The 19,145-nt window shown below is 40.3% G+C and overlaps 1 protein-coding gene across 2 annotated transcripts in view; it reads left to right on the top strand.

The window, feature by feature from the left end:
- Positions 1-16,662, top strand: part of kcnb2b (potassium voltage-gated channel subfamily B member 2b) — an 88,665-nt gene extending 72,003 nt beyond the window's left edge. Inside the window, exon 4 of one of the 2 annotated variants that reach the window (XR_003691526.1) lies at positions 14,219-14,271. Coding sequence is in view for 1 of the 2 variants with exons in the window: in XM_028569577.1 (XP_028425378.1) it covers positions 14,219-16,204 (1,986 nt within the window). In the remaining variant the exon portion in view is untranslated. Of the gene's footprint in view, positions 1-14,218 lie in introns of both variants that reach the window. The other variant, XM_028569577.1, reaches the window with a different exon arrangement.
- The last annotated feature ends 2,483 nt before the right edge of the window (positions 16,663-19,145 follow it).

Raw genomic sequence — 19,145 nt, 5'->3', positions numbered from 1 at the left:
TCCTCATTTAGCTAGATTAATTAAAGGAAATCTCCCGTGAAGAGTGGGGGCGTCCCAATCTGGCCTTCTCAAGGACAGGCAGCCTATCAATAATACCCGAGCCTCCACCCCAACCTGCACACAATACTACCACACACACACACACACACACACACACACACACACACACACACACACACACACACACACACACACACACACACACAGGCATACCTCATTCTAACGCCATGGAAACAGTAACCCAGTGCCGCTCCCAAGCCTGGTGATCATCACTCTCATTTGCAGGGGAACAAAGGCTGTGAAATTTGGTCTGTTATTACAGCTCCCTTATCAGCGCTCCCTGCTTGCCTCCGCCATGAAGCAGCACTCAGCTCAATTGCTCATTCATGGAATCTTTTTTGCCAAAGTGACATTTCTATTGTGGTCTGTTGGCTGTTCTTTTGTAGGTGACGACCACTGAGTATGATCCAGCATGAGTCATTACTAAAGTAAACATTATGGCACATTGCGAGGGAGAGGGCAGCATGTTTTCTTCTGTGTAAGGGGTTGCCCCAGCTAAGATTATTGCTGAAATCACTTAGCTGATCCATGCAAGTTTCAGTAGCAAAATAAAATATCCATAACCTTGATGGGCACATTTCTTCTAATGTTACAGTTTTTCCTGTGATGACGGCCGCCTTTCAGATATAAGAATAGGGGATTCCATTCACAAGTTTCTATGGTTACGGAGACAAGCGTCAACATGTTTACACCATGGTTGCTAAGCCTCTCTCTTTCAGACGCCAGTCTCGAGGTGTTGTTTGGTAATTGAGAAGAGGACCAAACGGAAATTGGTATAAAATAGGATTTAGAAATACCATGTTGGTGAAGGATTGGAAGCATCATTAGAGGTTCTTAAATATCATTTCACATGTAGCAGGACGATGGTTTCATCAAAAAAGAGGTTATGTCTATTTAATTAATTAGTAATTTAATTAAAAGTAATTTAACTAACTTAATTAATTTTTGGCTTTGGTGTCTGTTGTTTCACTCTTCATTTACTTATTCACTTACATAGTTGCTCTTGTGAATGTTTTGTTTCTCCTGTTGTGTCCATCTCACTCGTGCATATATTCATGTGCACATCATCTGAGTGAATCTCATTAGAAAGGAAACATGTCAGTTAGTTGTGTTTCTTATAGTTTGGGTTCATATTCACCCCAGTTTCCCATAGAGGAAAGACAGAAAAGATATTCAGAAACATCAGGAAATGCAAAAAAAGTGTGTGTGTGTATGTGTGTGTGTGTGTGTGCATACTTGTGTGTCTGTGATTTTGTGTTTGGATGGTGTTCGTGTGAGTGAAGTATTAAAGACATGGTGATGGAGGCACAGGACTGTCCTTGGAAGTAAAGCTGAATAACAATAAGTCAGCAAAGCCACATTGGAGAGTTTTCCACCGCAAGCACACAACTTGAAAGAGACTTTGTGAGATTGACACAATGCGCACATCTAAAGCCAGTAGTAAAAAAAATTTCGAGTGATGGTGTTGGGGTAGATGCTGGATTCTGATGTGGTGGGGAATATAAATGAAGAGCAGTGCCATTCAGGGCTCAGTGTTGTGCTTTATTCTTTATACTTGATTAGGATTAGCTGACTCCTCAGTGACCACTAGTCTTCCTGCAGACCCAAGTGAGACAGAGAATGAGACAAGGGATTCATTCAACTTCTCCTTTGCGCATCAAAACTCAGGAGCTTTTAACCAGAGTTTTCTCTCCACTTACAACTGACCTCCCTGCAAAAAAGGGAAAAAAAATCAACAAATCACAAAGTCACAAAAAGACATTTTCACTAGTTGATTTCAGTGCCACGGTGAGGAAGAGCTCCCTCTTGTGGGTGTACTCTTTGTCCAGCTTTTACTACACTAGAGCCCAATGTAATAATGTATCTGAGGTCAGTTACAGCTCAGTGGAAGACCAGTGATCACTTGAATTTCCCCTTGGGGATCAATAAAGTATCTATCTATCTATCTATCTATCAATCAGTGGAGTAATACTTCCATGTCTTGTGGTTCTCTTCACTCTGCAACAACCTTTATGTTCCTACTTGTAGCACTGTAAGCCTTTTTGAACAAAAGCTTCCCCTAAACTGCAATTGTTATCTCAAGTTGTTCGAATTCATGATGGCATTCATCGAGGCTGACAGTTTTTGCTTTGCATTCCAATGCCCCAGGTATCCTCTCTTTACCCTGAAATCTGTCAGTGTCATCCTGCTGCTCAAAGGGCTTCTGCCGATCGCTCAGCTGAATGGTAAAGGCTCTGCATCACAGAGAAAATAATGTTTAAGTCACAAAGCTGCTTTCTGCTCCACTTGCGTTAGTAATGCTGGGAGACATCCCCATGGTTACAGAGTTTGACTCAGACAGCAAGGTGATGCGTAGACGTAGTCATTGAGGATAACAGATAGAGGTACGAGAGGGTAGGAGGATAGAGAGAGGGAGGGGGGGGGTTCTCTTTTTCATGTGAGGGTGTTGCGCGAGTGCAAGCGTGCAAATGTGACAGTGTGTTTTGGAAAGATAGAAAGGATTGAGGATATTTTACAAACATTTGAGCTGTATGTTTTAGTGTGTGTGTGTGTGTGTGTGTGTGTGTGTGTGTGTGTGTGTGTGTGTGTGTGTGTGTGTGTGAGTGAGTGTGTGTATGTGTATGTGTGTTTATGTGTGTGTGCGTGTGTGTGCGCCGTAGAGAAGAGTTTTTCCTGTGAGGTTTTCCCCGTCTTATGTGTGATGGAAAAGCGCCCCAGAGAGGTGACAGGAGAGTAATTCTTATTGTGAGTAGGCTACATTTTTGGAAAGCACACACACACACACACACACACACACACACACACACACACACACACACACACACACACACACACACACTTGCCTCTAACCTCAGCCTCCAAGCTCAGATGGATGATGTTATCAGGAGACTCAGGGGTAGAGGAACTTGTAAGAGATCCTTCCCGTATTGTTATCTGCATACATACAGGCGAAGCTCTGGAGCAGCCAAGCACCCAGCGAGATGCCGCACTCACAGCATCATAAATATTAACTGTTACAGGGTTCGGACTGTGTGTTTGTTTCTCCTTTCTTCCACTGGTCTGTTGCTCGAGGAAGTGTGGGGCATGGCTGGGTGATTAACATAGGGATCGCTACTCAGGCACAGGGCCTATCACACTTAGAAGTAATTACATTTAGCGCTGTTGACTGCTCTCTCTGGCGCTCTCTCTCTGTCACACATAAAGGCATACGCCCCTGCGGGAACACAGAGCTGCTCAGCTGAAAATTACTCAAAACATAATAAAGTTATCTATTGTGATTATGTTGTTGTCCTTTGGTATTGTGGCTGTTTATTGTGTATTGTGAGCATGTGTTTAGGTGTATAATTTGCACATATATGCATACTGGAAGAGCCCTTGTGTGTGCGTGCGTGCGTGCGTGCGTGCGTGCGTGCGTGCGTGCGTGCGTGCGTGCGTGCGTGCGTGCGTGTGTGCGTGCGTGCATGCGCTGTGGAGGGTACTGGCTGTATTTGCCCTGCTGTTCTCTTCTCTTGCAGGGGGAAGTCAGAGGTATACAGGTTAATAATGTTGTCACGCCATGAGGGCCAGAGGCTTGTTCTCCCTAGAAACGCAGACACACATACAGAAACACATGTACACAAACCATGCAGTGCATGCTCAGAAACACATATATGCACATGGCAGGGAAAGGACATGGGGGAAGGACATTGTTTAAATTGATTTTTAATGTAGATATATATACCTAGATCCTCAGAAAGATTTATTGTAATGGCAAGACATCGCCAAAGCAATTACACAGCAACAAAGTAATGTTAACAGAAGACAAAGGCGTAGGAACAAGCTAACCTTCAGCTCTGGCTGTCTCATAGCTCATGGCAAGTTCTTGCATATTTTACCACAACAGGAATTACTTTTATTGGATTTTCTCCCACTAGGTGTAGTATCTTATTACTGCAGGTTTAAAACTTATTACACATTCATTTTGTTTCATGAATTAATTTTGCTGCCATATCTTTGTAATTTTGATAGTGTAATAGGAAATATAGCTTTGCGTCTGCCTCACAGTTAGTACAGCCTACTCTCCCCTGCAACACCAAGTCTGCCTGTGACTGCCTATTCTCCCTCTCTGTTTTTTTCCTGACATTTGTGTTGTGAAAGTCAAGGGCTGTGATTGGCTGCAAGGTGGCTTAGAGGGCAATAGTGATGGACAGATTACAGAGGAAGGACAGAGAGAGTCAGATAAAGAGAGCAACAAATATTGATTAGAATGTTTCCCAAAGTGAAAAGCGCTAAAAGTGTTGATCTTACAAAGACAAATCAAGACATTGTCCTAAATCTCAGTTTGTTCTTTGCATTAAATGCTTTGTGTCGCAGTGTGCATGCCTTTCCTCCCTGCCCTTCCTGGGAGGCTTGGCCTCAGCTGGAACTTTTACATCCAACTCTTAATTCACAAAACTGCTGAGTTGTCCACAGCACACTGTGGGAAATCTTTTTTTATAATGCCCTGATGAAGTATTGTTGAACTGCAAACATATCTGTGCCAAAGACTATACTGGGAGTAGAAATCAAAAAAAAAAAAAAAAAACAGAGGAAGAGGGCTATGTTACAGGATCTACAATATGATGGACCAAGCATTAGATATCTATTTTAGTCAGCGGATGGCTCAAGGATCCTATCAAAGCTTTAAATAAATTCATCAATACACATGATTGAGAAGGAGAGTTGTGGAATTTCTCCCAAGGTTGAGTCCAGAAATGGCCTTGCTAGCTTGTGATGTAAAGTTTAGCATTTGAAGTGTAGCTGTTGGGAGTGTGACTGTGAACTCATTGTGTGGCAGCCAGCTCATGAATGTTTAAGCTTACCTGAGTGCTGCTGTTGTGCTGTGTTGTGGCCTAAAAAGCTACGCTGGTCAGCAATGCTGGATGTCACTCACACGTAATTGGCCTTCCTGTTTACTCATTAATACACATGAATACAAAGCTGATCAACAAAGTATTCGACTGGAGTTTTTCAGTATTTTTTTACATTCACATAGACCCATATATTTTGCATAAAACTAATAAATACGTAAGAGTTTGTAAGGTTGTGTCTTTTTATCTTATTAAAACAAAAAAAAATATAAGAAAAACTGTGTGTGTTTATTTGCTTTAGCGTAAACTGCATATGTTAGCATTCCCAGCTAATTAGCCTATCACCTACAGTAGTAATCTAGCAATACTTTCGAAGCCTAGTAACATATCATTGGTTTATAACTAATTATTTTTTGGGATTAGAGTACAATCCATTTTAGGACTTGGATATGTAGCTTTAGCCTCTTTTAGCAACATGTCATCATGTGCATATTCTTTTTTTTTACAGTGCTCTCATTCTAAAGTGAACAAGCTGTAAACATTAAAAAAGTCTGCTGTTGACAAACTTTTCAGCCAACTCACGGAGCTAGCATCACCTTGCAAATGCTAGCTATTTAGAGCGAATAAAATCTGCTGGAAAATCATTTTAGCCAACATACCTTGCAATTAGAAGTCTTTTCTTTTTTTCTGTGTGAAATCAAGGACCCATTTGTTTGGACAGAGGAGGTAGAAGACGGTTGCCAACCTTTCAATCTGCTGGACTTTTCAACTATGAGTTTGTTTGTATTTGACAGGAGAAAGCAAATGTGGACAAACTGAACTTTTCAACTTCCCCTTCGTATTTATTTCAGTTTCATGTAACTGCAGAGCAGGCCTGCCGTCAGGAGTTATGGTCCCTTACCACACCGTCCAGCACCATAGACCTTTGCATGGGCCCCCGCTGGGCCTTGGGCAGGGGTCATCTGTACCCTTAACCCCCTCTGACGGTGGGTCTGCTGCAGAGTTTGGCAAAGTTTTGGAAAATATCTTTTATCTCAAAGTTGCAGGTAGTCTGCACTTTCTGCCAGTATCATTCTTCTCCTGAAAACAACAAATTAATGGTTTCTCCTCCATACCACCGCAATGTGACTGCAACATCCCAAACAAAGTCAGATTCTTCTCTATGCTATTTGGCAACTCTCAGGACTCATAAGGGTTCATACGCTGGCATATTTCCCACCCAATGTTATTGTTACAGTGAATTAGCAATACTTCTAATGGCATTCTGGTAATGTGTCACTTGAACAAACAGCGCCCCGGGAATTGTCAGTAAAATGTGTTAGCTAATACGTAATGTTATATGTATGATATTTCAATCTGCCAATCATGGTCGCGTCAATCAACCTAAACTCATCTGAGGCTGACACATACCGCTGCGGTGGCTGTTTTGTGCAGGTGCGTTTGTGCAACTGCTGGCCAGGCAGTTGAACGCACTCTATAAATATTTCATGCTAGCCCACTTTTCTCCCTGTGGCTAGAAAAAAGAAATAAAGTAACACAAACAAATATCAGTATAAATAAAGCCTGGAAAGGGGGATAGCACACAAACAATGTTAAAAGAATGGGAAGACAAGGGGGACACAATGATGTTTGGTAAAGAGCTCAAACGAAACATACTGTAGTACAGTAACCAGAAGGAACAGTGGAAGATCGTGTGCATGGTGGAGGGACATTCCTCAATAATGTAGAAGGCCATAAGGTTCCTCTGAAAGGCTGTCAGCCCACTCAACCAATTTTTGTGCTGCTGAGTGAACCTCACACCCTCAGCATATGTAACATTGGCTGAAACCCACAGGACCCCTGTTGTTGCTAGCCTCCAGCAAGGATAATATGAAAGTGAGAGAGAGTTCTGTGTATAAAGCTTTGTGCTTTACAAAGAAATCAACAAGAAAAATAATTGACTTGGAAAGTTTGTCTCTAACGCTGATTGTAAGGCACCTCACTGAGATCAACCCTGAAATTGTGACTTTAATCACATCATGCCAATACTCCTGATTAAGGTTGCTAAGCACAGAGGGAATCGTAATATAGTCTAGCTGACTGATGACAAATTAAATTGTAAGTGACACAGTATGGTGATGCTGCGTTATGCAAGACAAATGGGTTATATCCACTGCAATTATTGACTGCACTGAGAGCTCTCAGAGATATATTTTGAAATAATAAGCCTTTATTATTATGCACTAAACTCCCACTGCAGTTGCCAAAAATATTTTGCCAGATGGACACTGGAGTGGTTTCTTTTATCAGACTTTGTTGCAAAGTTGTAAGAAAAGAAGAGGCTTTGGACATATTTCAATTGCACACATATTTTGCCAATATCAAGGGATTCAGTTGAATCAGTTTTGCAATTTTTTTCTCTCCAGGGCTTAATGGGCTCAGTTATCTTATTCAGAGACAAATGGCTTTAGAATTGAGGTCCAAATGGTAATATCTGGCATTCCTCCAAACTTTTCTGACCTTTGGGGGAGCTGTGGGACAAAACAGTGGATGACCACCAAATATAACATTCCCCCTCTGCTTTTCTCTCTCTGTGAAGTCTTTGGAAACTAGCCATAGAAAAGGCACTCAACTCACTATCCATGTCTTTTAAATCTCTCTTAGTATGTGTGCAAGTTACCTTAAAATGCCATATTCGCTCAGTGCCATTATTAAAGGGTAACTACCATTGTTTTTCAACCTTTCAACCATTTTTTTATTAAGTGACTTTTAAGTGACTGATGGGAACAACAATCTTTGACATTGGTCCAGTATTAAACAAGATTGCTGCAGTTGGCAGTGGCGAAACAAGCTACAATGTAAGTTAATTGGGCAATTGTCCAGCTTGTATTTACCTTCACAAAAGTGCTTGTTTTGCCACTGACAGGCTCAGATTAATATTCTAAGTGTCTGACAACATTATGGAAGGGATCCCTTCAGAGATAGACCTTTAAAACCTCTTTGAGATCTTTCTGTTTAACCAGAAACAGCTCTGAAGTCGCTAGCGCTAAACAGACCAGACTCCATTGAAAAAAAGCAATACTTTTAGCGTGTATAGAGCCAACATATTTTCACATGTAAATCAGTAAACCATGTGTTTATTTCAACCACAACTAGAGTTGTGATGGTTGGAAACATGGAAAGATGACCAATAACAGCTTTTCATAGCTTTATTTTTGTTACTGTCGACTTTGAATGTAGTGTATTTTACTCTTAAACAGAAAGATACCTCCTTTGAAATCTTTTCCATAATGTTGTCAGACACTTGGAATATTAATCTAGTCAGTGGCAAAACAAGCACTGAAATATAAGCTGGACAATTGCCCTACTAATTTACATTGTAGCTTGTTTCACCGCTGCCGACTGCAGCAATCTTGCTTAATACTTGACCAATTTCAAAGATTGTTGTTCCCATCTGTCACTTAGACACAAAAAACATAGGAAAATAGGGTCCAGGTGGGAAAGAAAAAACAGTAGTTACCCTTTAATTGTTGATAATGGCTCGCTAACAGAATTTGTTCACATTTAGGAGTCAGACTTTGTCATTTGGATACTCCTTAACCCATTTCCACCACATGTAGCTATTGGTCTGAATAATGAAATGAAATTGCCTACTGGTTCATGTAAACTTAGTATGATAATTCATTAAATTTATGTTTTTGTTATTGTTTGTTTTAATGCATGCACAAAGCTGTGTAGCCATGTGACACCAACACCCTCATGCATCATCACACTGGGAAAGAAGATGAAATAACACACAAGTCCTAGGATCAATCGAAATTACCATAGCAATAATCGCCTGGATTGATTCCGCTGCAAAAAATTATCATACCTGAGGAGTGGCTCAATTTGTCCAGCACAAATTGATGACACAAGGGGAAGGAGGGAGAGTCAGTGGGGACATCAGAGGTGGATCATGGTCTGTAAGACCTCTGAGCGAGAAGATCAATAGGGGCTCGCTGGGCCTGGCTCAGTGTCCATAATGTGATGTGTACGCAATCAATAGCCTCCCCCAAGCTGGCAGATGGGCCACTGGTGTGGTGCGGGTTATTTTCTTCCCCACAGCATCTTTTCTTCCTCAAACTAAGGAATGATGGCGATGCAGAAGAGGGTGTGTAACCATGCGACCACAGTGCTGTCACTGATGACAGGACATTTAGAGAGGATTTAGTGGACCAATTGACTGCTTCCTGCAGGAATTAAAAGATGATCAGGAAAGGTTATTCTCACAATTTCAAGAGTAGTGGTTAAGCTAACAGGTGGCTGAAGATGGAAATCAAGAGAGGCTCAGAGAAGAGGCTCAAGGGTGCGCTTAACTCTGTTTTCAACTCTGTTTTCTCCTCTGGATGATCTTCATTCTTCCTGCTCGGGTCTCCCAGGGGATCAAATCCTACCTTAAAGGAGCTGTGGAATTGAAATTGTGAGAGTGGGTGTTGGTGGCTGAAGCACATTCACTCCCTTGATGCACAAAATATATTCTACAGAACTGCTGCCAGCACTGTTGCAGGCACTATTTTTGTAAACCGTCCCTTGAGGGATTGTTTTTGTTTTTGAGGACATTCGTCAAGTGATTTGTTTTTTCATGATGTGTTTTATAATGTGCTGAGGAGTACAGGCCAAAGTATCAAGGGGAATTCTTAGAGTATTGCATTAAAAATAAAAGTCATGTGACATTGAATAATCAATGATAATAATAGTCTTTTTCTCCATCTGTCTTTCATCTCATTGTATGTCTTAAAGTGAAACAGTTTTCAGCACAGTTGTGCTAAGCAGTCTTTGCAGTAGAATGGTGGAGGGATAGTAAAAGAGCCTGAATAGCCATGGACAAGAAAAGCATGTCACACATCACCTAATCATCGGAAGACATTACCCTCCCATTAGCCTCTAAGCCAATCAGGTCTCATGACTGGCCTGACCATGACCTGACTGCACCCTGAGGTCAAAACTTCCACAAAAACAAGGAAGCAAGACAGAAACATACAGAAAAACACGTGGCGTCTTCAACTTTATTTAAGGCCATGTTTAAAATCATCTCTGAATTATGACAGCTTCCATTTGGTCGATAATTTTGCATTTTAATTTGCTGTTAATCTTCAAATTGAGCAATTTCTAGTCACAGAATTGCTCTCTATTTTAGCTACTCGGGATAAAGGTAAATACCGTTTTTATACATTTCAGTAAAAGCACAGTGAAATGTTGATCTTTATCAGACAAAAGTATAGGTATGTAAACAGGTAGCTTGGCCAGCTGGTAACATTGATTAGTTTAGTAAAATTATCAGGGTGCTAGTGATGTTTTAATCCCAGTTATCTTACTCTTTGAACTCCTCTTCAAAAAAGTGCTCCAGAGATTTGAAAGTGTCCAGTTTGCTCAAATATATCTTGTTTTTTTTCCAGTCTCTGTTAACTTTTCTCCGCTGGGTCACTTCCAGGTCAACTGGTATGGCCGCGCTACTTTTCCGTCTATTAAACCAGCACTCATGCCATTTGAAGCTATACTTAATGCAACCACACATGCAAATCAGGGGCAATGAAGACTGAGTCCAATTAATTGATCTTTTTAACTACTCCCACTCAATTACAGTAGGTTAATGCAAGTCACCTTAGAATTGCTCATCCTCAAATTCAAATGCCATTTGCTGGTGTCTATGAGCAAGGGGTGCATGGCTGTGTGGGAAGGTGATATTGCATGGGTGTGGGTCAGTGAAAACATTAATCACTTTCTCTCTTTGTCTTTGAGTGTGTTTGTGTCCATCCATTCGGCTGCTCTTAGTGCAGTTCAAAAGGGCTCACTTGCTCCAAAGTGGAACAGTAGAAGATGAACTGCCTCCTCTGAGGCAGTTAATGAGAATTGAAATAAGGAATAGTTGACAACTAAAGAATGAGTGAACTTTAGCGTGTATTTTCATAAATTGATAGATTTAGATTCTTTGTGTACCTGTATTTGAAAGATTAAACTGATCAAAATAATTATCTCTATGCTCTAATCTACTCCTCTACCTTTGGAGATGACTTGGTGCCAAGGTTTTCAGCAACAGGAACATAAGCAAAAGTCCTCTGGCCGAGTGGCTTGGCACAAGGGAGTGAGCCTCAAATGTGCTTGCCAAAACGTTCAGTGGTATGGAAGCAATGTATGTCCTTACTGTGTGACTCTACAGTCTTTCCGCTCCCTGCTAGGCCAGGCCCAGGTTGCTTCACTTAGCTCCTAATAGGTTTAACCTTATCAGCAGCAGCGTTCAATTAGTCATAACACTTCCTGTGCTGAGCAGTGACACCCTCTTGTCTTTATTTTGCTATCTGCCTTAACCTATTTTTTCTCAATCTTTCTCGCCTAATAGAAGAACTTTCTTAGTTCTATTTCAGGCAGTGTCACTAGCCTATGGCCACTTTTCTCCAGAGTGTCATTGCCATAGATATATGGTCAGTGGTAGCTAGGGGCTAATGGATAGACTATAGAAATGGCTGACAAACTCAGCAAAATCCTTGAGCTCCATCCCTGCATGATATTCACTAATATGTGATATTTGCTAAATTTGGGAAGTCTCAAAGGACACACGGTGACTGTCTCCAGACGGCACTGTGTAAATTTATGTAAGATAATCAGTGTGTTCTGCAACTTGATGCGATTTGTGATTAGTATTCAGGGTGTCTTGTTTTTCCTTTCTTGACTAAGGCTCTTCAATCTTTGTTCATTAGATTTTAATAGGTTTTATAGTGCTCAGGTCATAGAGGACTTCACATAAAAGAATGCAGATTCTTTTTTCCATGCACTGGATTTCTGTTGATTGTTGAGGTTATATAGTGTGTAGGACCGAGACTCTTCATCTGTGTGGGTTGAGATTCTGGGCTGAGCAGAGTTGAGCTTTGTAAAAAGAACATCAGGTAATCCCTGCAGCATTGTAAGGAGGTGCCGAGGCAGAGGCACAGATAAAACATGGAGAGGTACTATTGAAGTAAATGACGAGAGAACCAATACTCCTCACTAGGGCTGGGACAATACAGTATGCTTTTGTCCCGATTCAATTCTTTCACGATACAATTCGATTTGTATTGCGATTGTCATTTATTGCGATTGTAGAAGTATTGTGATTCAATAGTATTGAGTATTGCAATTTTTTGTTTTCCTTCTTTAACAAAAACAAAAATTGAATAATACACTTCTAGAGACAATATATCATGAGACATTTCTAAAAATTAATAGTTTTCTAAAAATAATGCATATCACATGTCAGTCAGTCTGAAAAAAATCTCAATTGTAAAGAAGTACATAATACCTATATATGTATTTTCGGCATTTTCTGCTTTCGGTCAGAAAACGGATATGATGTATAAACCGTATAAACAGAAAATATTTAGGTGAATAGTAAAATATATATATAAATTCCAGTGAAAAGAAACAATTTTAAAAATCATCGGCAAAAAAATTCACGATAGGTACAATTTGAATAATACACTTCTAGAGACAATATATCATGAGACATTTCTAAAAATTAATAGTTTTCTAAAAATAATGCATATCACATGTCAGTCAGTCTGAAAAAAATCTCAATTGTAAAGAAGTACATAATACCTATATATGTATTTTCGGCATTTTCTGCTTTCGGTCAGAAAACGGATATGATGTATAAACCGTATAAACAGAAAATATTTAGGTGAATAGTAAAATATATATATAAATTCCAGTGAAAAGAAACAATTTTAAAAATCATCGGCAAAAAAATTCACGATAGGTACAATTTGAATAATACACTTCTAGAGACAATATATCATGAGACATTTCTAAAAATTAATAGTTTTCTAAAAATAATGCATATCACATGTCAGTCAGTCTGAAAAAAATCTCAATTGTAAAGAAGTACATAATACCTATATATGTATTTTCGGCATTTTCTGCTTTCGGTCAGAAAACGGATATGATGTATGAACCGTATAAACAGAAAATATTTAGGTGAATAGTAAAATATATATATAAATTCCAGTGAAAAGAAACAATTTTAAAAATCATCGGCAAAAAAATTCACGATACGTACAATTTTGATTTCCCCCCCCACCCCTACTTCTCACTCTGTACAAACAAGGCACACATACTCATCACATAACATGATGTCACTGTCACACACACCATATATTTTACACTCATTTTATAAATACCAAACCTCAGTCTGAACATCTAAGGTCAGATTTGATCTATTAAGGTCGAGGTAAAGAGTTGCAGTTGAAATGCAGTAAACACAGAGGAAAAGGTGGAGAAGATGAGTTTAACCTAGCAAGACCATCTCTGTAGCCATCTCATGACTACTAGTCACTTATCAGGATAGGGAACCCAACTCTCCTGCTGACTGCTGAGGAAATGGTGTAGATGGCTATCAGCTACAACCTATGGCTACGATCCCGATTACGTGGTCAAGCAAGACCATCTCTACATCAGACGGATAACATGTCACTGGAATTGTACCTTGCACAATTTAATGTGACAAAATGGATTGATTGATTGAAATGCAGCCTCATGCTGCACTGACTTCATTGGGATTATGCAGGATGTTCTTACCCATCCATTTACAAAGCAGAAGCACAGGAAACTATATCAAAGCATTGTAAATTTCACGAGAACGAAGAGAAGTTTTCAAAAAGTTGTTTGCTGTTGCTTTTCTTTTATTACTGAAAGCAATACATTTTATTTTGAGACAAATAGAGGGATTTTTGGCAATTCTTTGCAAACAGGTGGAGCCAAAATCCTTCATCCTTTTATCTGTAGATGGGTTCACACACACACACGCACACACAAACAAACACACACACGCACACACACGCACACACAAACAAACACACTCCTCTACTTCAAAAATAGATTTCTGGCCTAGTTATTTCCCATTATGTAAATGTTCTCCTCATTTAATAATCTATCCCACAATGCTGTATTCATTCAAAGATTTAGTTACTCATTTGTTACCTTCTTTTTTCATTTGACATTTCCATGCTGTTTTCCTTTGTCCATACAAACAACATTGTGACATGCATTCATATAATTTATAATCCACACCTTTCAGCCTTTAAATGCATCTTTTTCTGTCCTTAATTCAAATCAGACACCTATTATTATTCACTGTATCCCATATCTGCCACAAACTACTAAGCCATAACATGCTGATCGAGAGAGACAACACAAGATCTATATCTTTGTATGGCTCAGGCGTAATGTTTTATTTAACCTATTTTTCAGTGTATTATAAATGATAATGAAAGTCACATGAACATGGATAAATTTCTTGGGATCCGGCTAATATTTTATTCCTTTCTGTGCTCTTTTTTCAGATTCTAGCCATCATCTCGATCCTGTTCATTATCCTCTCCACCATCGCTCTGTCTCTCAACACCTTACCAGAGCTCCAGTTCATAGACGAGTTCGGCCAGGCCAATGACAACCCCCAGCTGGCCCACGTGGAGGCCGTGTGTATCGCCTGGTTCACCATGGAGTACCTCCTTCGCTTCCTCTCCTCTCCTAATAAGTGGAAGTTCTTCAAAGGCCCGCTGAATGTCATTGACTTGTTGGCCATCCTGCCCTACTATGTCACCATCTTCTTAACTGAGTCCAACAAGAGCGTGCTGCAGTTCCAAAACGTGCGCCGTGTGGTGCAGATATTCAGGATCATGAGAATATTGAGGATCCTGAAGTTGGCCAGGCACTCCACAGGGCTCCAGTCTCTAGGGTTTACTTTGAGAAGGAGCTACAATGAACTGGGGCTGCTTATTTTATTTCTTGCAATGGGCATCATGATATTTTCCAGCTTGGTCTTCTTTGCTGAGAAAGATGAAGATGCCACCAAATTCACCAGTATCCCTGCCTCATTCTGGTGGGCAACCATTACTATGACTACAGTTGGCTATGGTGACATTTACCCACAGACTTTACTTGGAAAAATTGTGGGTGGGCTCTGCTGCATTGCAGGAGTGCTGGTAATTGCCCTACCCATCCCCATTATTGTAAACAACTTCTCTGAGTTCTACAAGGAGCAGAAAAGGCAGGAGAAGGCCATCAAGAGGAGGGAGGCACTGGAGAGAGCCAAAAGGAATGGCAGCATTGTGTCAATGAACCTAAAAGATGCCTTTGCCCGCAGTATGGAACTGATGGATGTGGTGGTGGAGAAAGGTGAGGACAAAACCTCCCTGGACAACCATTTGTCGCCAAGCCGCTGGGGCAGCTCGACCAGGCACGCATCCTCCGAGAATGATCTGAAATCTCTAAATGAAAGAAACCCTGAGCCACAAAGCTCCCCTAATCGTATAACCATCAACACCACAGGAAGTCCCCAGCGGACAAACAGGGCCCCACAGCACCTTAATGTGCAGAAACTGGAGGAGATGTACAACCAGATGACTAAGTCACAGTCCTTCACTAACCTCAACACTACAAGCTCCATGAGCACTCTGAGCACAACCATGACCGCCCCCATCTCACCGAGGAAATCTCATAGCCCTGAATTTACATTAAAAGAGGAAGTAGAGCTGGAGATGAAGGAGGTCCAACCCTCCTCACCAGATATCTTTGCGGGCTGCTCAGCAGAATTTCGAGAACAAGACTCCAACTCAGATGAGGAAGATGCTGGGCCCTGTCAAGTCAGACACCCCAGGGCACCACCCTCTTTGGATCTCAGCCAAGTGAGGGCCATTGATGACCACAGCTCTCCTGGTGTCATACTCAAAGATGGCCTCTATGAATGCGTTAACCCAGGTGACGGATCAGAGCTCCACATAGAGGAAGGGGAGAGCTTTAACAGTGCTGTGAAGGATATCCAGAGCTCTCCAACAGGGAATAACCCTCTTAAATTAAAGGAATTAAAGGTCAACTTCACCAAGACCTCTGCTGAAGGCCCGCTTACACCGCCCAGCACTACCTCTCCTGGAGACATCAGCTCCAGCATCCTGGAAGACGATTCCCCGGAGGGAGAGATGTCACCGCTCATCCCCAGTACAGAGGATCTGGTCCCAGTCACAGAGGAGGAGACCTGCCCGTTGTCCCCTAAAAGGCTGGTGGTAGACACCCCACCTGGCGATGAAGATCAATCCACAGAGAGCCATGAGGAGAAACATCTGATGGAAGTGGCGGGTGCTGCAGTTGCACCCTTGTCACCTAAGACAGCAGCACAAAATTGCACCCAAGGTGTGGTTGGGGTAGGCGAGGAAGTCAAAGCTGACAGCAACCAAAGTGGACACAAAGTAGAGAACCACATGTTTACATCCGACATCCACCTGATACCCGGGGACGGCAGCCTCTCTCCGACCTGTGAAACCAGCATGTGACTGTAAGAGAAGCTCCGATGACACACTGCAACCTCAGCCTGGTGTGTGTGAGAGCAGGAAAGAAAAGACAAGGGTGCAGTTGTAGTGAAAGAAATTGTTGCATGGCATGACAAGTCCCCTTTACTTGTGTCGTTGTGTATTGCTGAAAAGAAACTGCAGTGCTCCGTGCAGATTTGAGAATGACTTTGGGGAAAACAGTGGACTCAGAGAGGAGGCTCTTGAAGAACAGAGGGAATTCATCAACTTATGTAGACATTTTGGTCCTCCCAATGTACATAATGACAGTCTCCTTTTTCTAGCAAAAAGAAGGAAATGCACAGAGGGACTTATCTGTAAAAAGCATGCATTTAAAAAAGACAGGTATTTTACGGTGCTTAGTTTGCTGAAAGCGCTCCACTGTAAATACTAGGACATCTAAGGCAATGGAAAACTGTCACTGAAGGTACAAATGTTTGTAATGTGAAAAGGGAGGGGTGGGGTGGGGGGTTGAATGAGAGCCCTCAGACTGGGAGTTGCATTGTAGCGATCTATAAAAAAAACAACAACATATCATTACCTTTTGTGGAAATGCAAAGTGTTCCCATGACGAACGACCCTGTTATGTTTTTTCATGTGAATAATGGTGTATGAAACTGTAACGTTGACATAATTGCTTTTGGTTTTCATAACCACTGTTGAACTTTCAGTTGAGCATCCGATACTCAGTCTTTGAATTAAAGGGCCGTGGTCAAGAAGGACAAAAAACCCTTGATTCCCCTGCCACGCATACACCTGTAGTTGCCAAATAAATGTAACCAGTAACAACAGAATATCAGATACTACCGCTACTGAAAATATTTATTATGTGGTTTCAGAAGTTAAAAACAAGGTTTAAGATCTTTTATTCCTTGTTAATGTCTTTTGATTCCATCCAAATCACAAAAATAAATCTTATTTACTCTCCAACATCAGATATATACATCTAAAAGTAGTTTTAAGAATAAAATATGAAATATGTAGGTCTAGATTGGTTGTAGAATAATCTACAGTAGGTAAGTGAGATTCCATTAAACAGAGTTAAGACTATTTATTTATTCAGCACAGTAGATCTGGTCATTAACACACATGTATGCTTTACACTATAATTATCTATTTTGGAAATTCATAAGGGATAAACTACCAAAAAAATGACAATATTCCTTCTAATATCAATGGACCAAATCAAGCACACTGACAAGCTTTCATCTATCTCAGCTGCATAGTAACATATACGGTAATAACATGTATTATGACAGTAGTTATGTTTTTTTAGTTGTTTTTTGTCCTTTGTTTGTTTACCTGCATTGTGTTCATTCTCCTATCCTCAGCGCCCTGATGTTGTTATCGTTTATTATTTGTTCCATACTACTGCAAGTTTATCCCATCCTGCTGATAAGTTTAAGGTATCTTTTTTTGTATATACGTAGTGTTTTGAAATGTAATTTATTGTGTTTCATGTGAACAAAACTATTTTCAGTCAAACTTAAACCCAAAGGAGTTTTTTTCTTTTTTGTCTTCTTTCTCGCTTTTGTTTTACACTGACTGAAAATATCTGTTGTATGTTGCCTTTGATTCCAATTTAATTGCTGGAATATTTGTTCATTGTTTCAGCATGACACTTGGCTGAGTGTACTTGTAGTGTGTTTGTGAAAGCCACACAAACCAGAATGGTACTAACAGGAAGTACGTGGGTGAATTTTTTGTTGTTTATTTTATTTGTTTTTTTTTCTTGTTATTATTATTATCATGTTTTTTTGTTCTCACAGAGAGGTGTGGAATGTGCAATACCGCATACTGCAATCTATGCAGGCCAAGAATTGTGGCACTTTATTTTCTGTCTATGGGATTTGTACAGTAAGTGTACAGGCAGAAATTACTTGTATTTTTCAAATGTTATATCTTTAATATGAGGCAAACAGTATTACAACTACCACAATCTCACAAACAATGCAAACGAGAATTTGACTTTTACTTTTTCGTATTATATGGCTGGCATATGCTGTATGGCACCTTAATGCCAGATATTAATGGACCTCAAATTTGATTATCTGTGGAAATAAGGATCCAAATTGACCGCTTTCAGCCTTTTATATTCTGTTAGATTTACATAGAAATCTAACAAATGTCTTTAGAAAGTAATAAGGATAATCTAATTTCAATGGCCACACACAAAGGATTTTATGTTTTTTGTGAATTAACGTTGAGAATGATTCTATTTTTTCTAAACCAAAATGGAGCACGACCACAATTTCCTGCCATATGGTGGTTGAAATGATGCGTGCCTTTTCATAACACTTCTGTTTATGAGAAGGTAGCAAGTCATTTTGCTTTGTTCATATAGCACTGTACAGAAAATTCTAATTTTATAGGAGAAATCAGGTCTTTATGTAATAGATACAAGTAATGTTATTGAGTTCTCAGGTTTTCTATAACTCTCTGATGTTCCGATTGGATAGATTCTCTGTTTTTTTCCTTAACAGCTAATGTCAACTAGTTACTTCTGTACTTTTTGAAAGGTGATGTTGTCAAAATCCACATTGATGTCTTGGCTCCTGGCGTAAGGAGCGGCAATATTTCTCCCTCCTCCTGGGTAATCTGTGTACCACCATTCAGTATCCACCCCCATGAACAAAGGGAGAGAAGATTAACTGTTAGAGTTTAAAGAGTCCCTGTTATACTCCTTGTCAGCATCATATTTGTATTCTTGGGGTCTACTAGAATAGGTTAACATGCCTTGATTTTCAAAAAACACATCATGTATCTCATACTGCCCATTGCTGCAGTGCCTCCACCTGAAAAGCTCTGTCTGAGCTCTTGGCACGCCTTCCCAAAAAGCCCAGTCTGCTCTGAATGGTCAGCTGGTCCACTCTGTTGTGATTGGTCAACCAAATTCAATTCTCAATCAGTGACATCACTAATTGAG

Source organism: Perca flavescens, chromosome 22 (genome assembly GCF_004354835.1).
Source record: "Perca flavescens isolate YP-PL-M2 chromosome 22, PFLA_1.0, whole genome shotgun sequence".
In the NCBI taxonomy this organism is placed as follows: Eukaryota; Metazoa; Chordata; class Actinopteri; order Perciformes; family Percidae; genus Perca; species Perca flavescens.
This window is presented reverse-complemented; position numbering and strand designations above follow the sequence as displayed.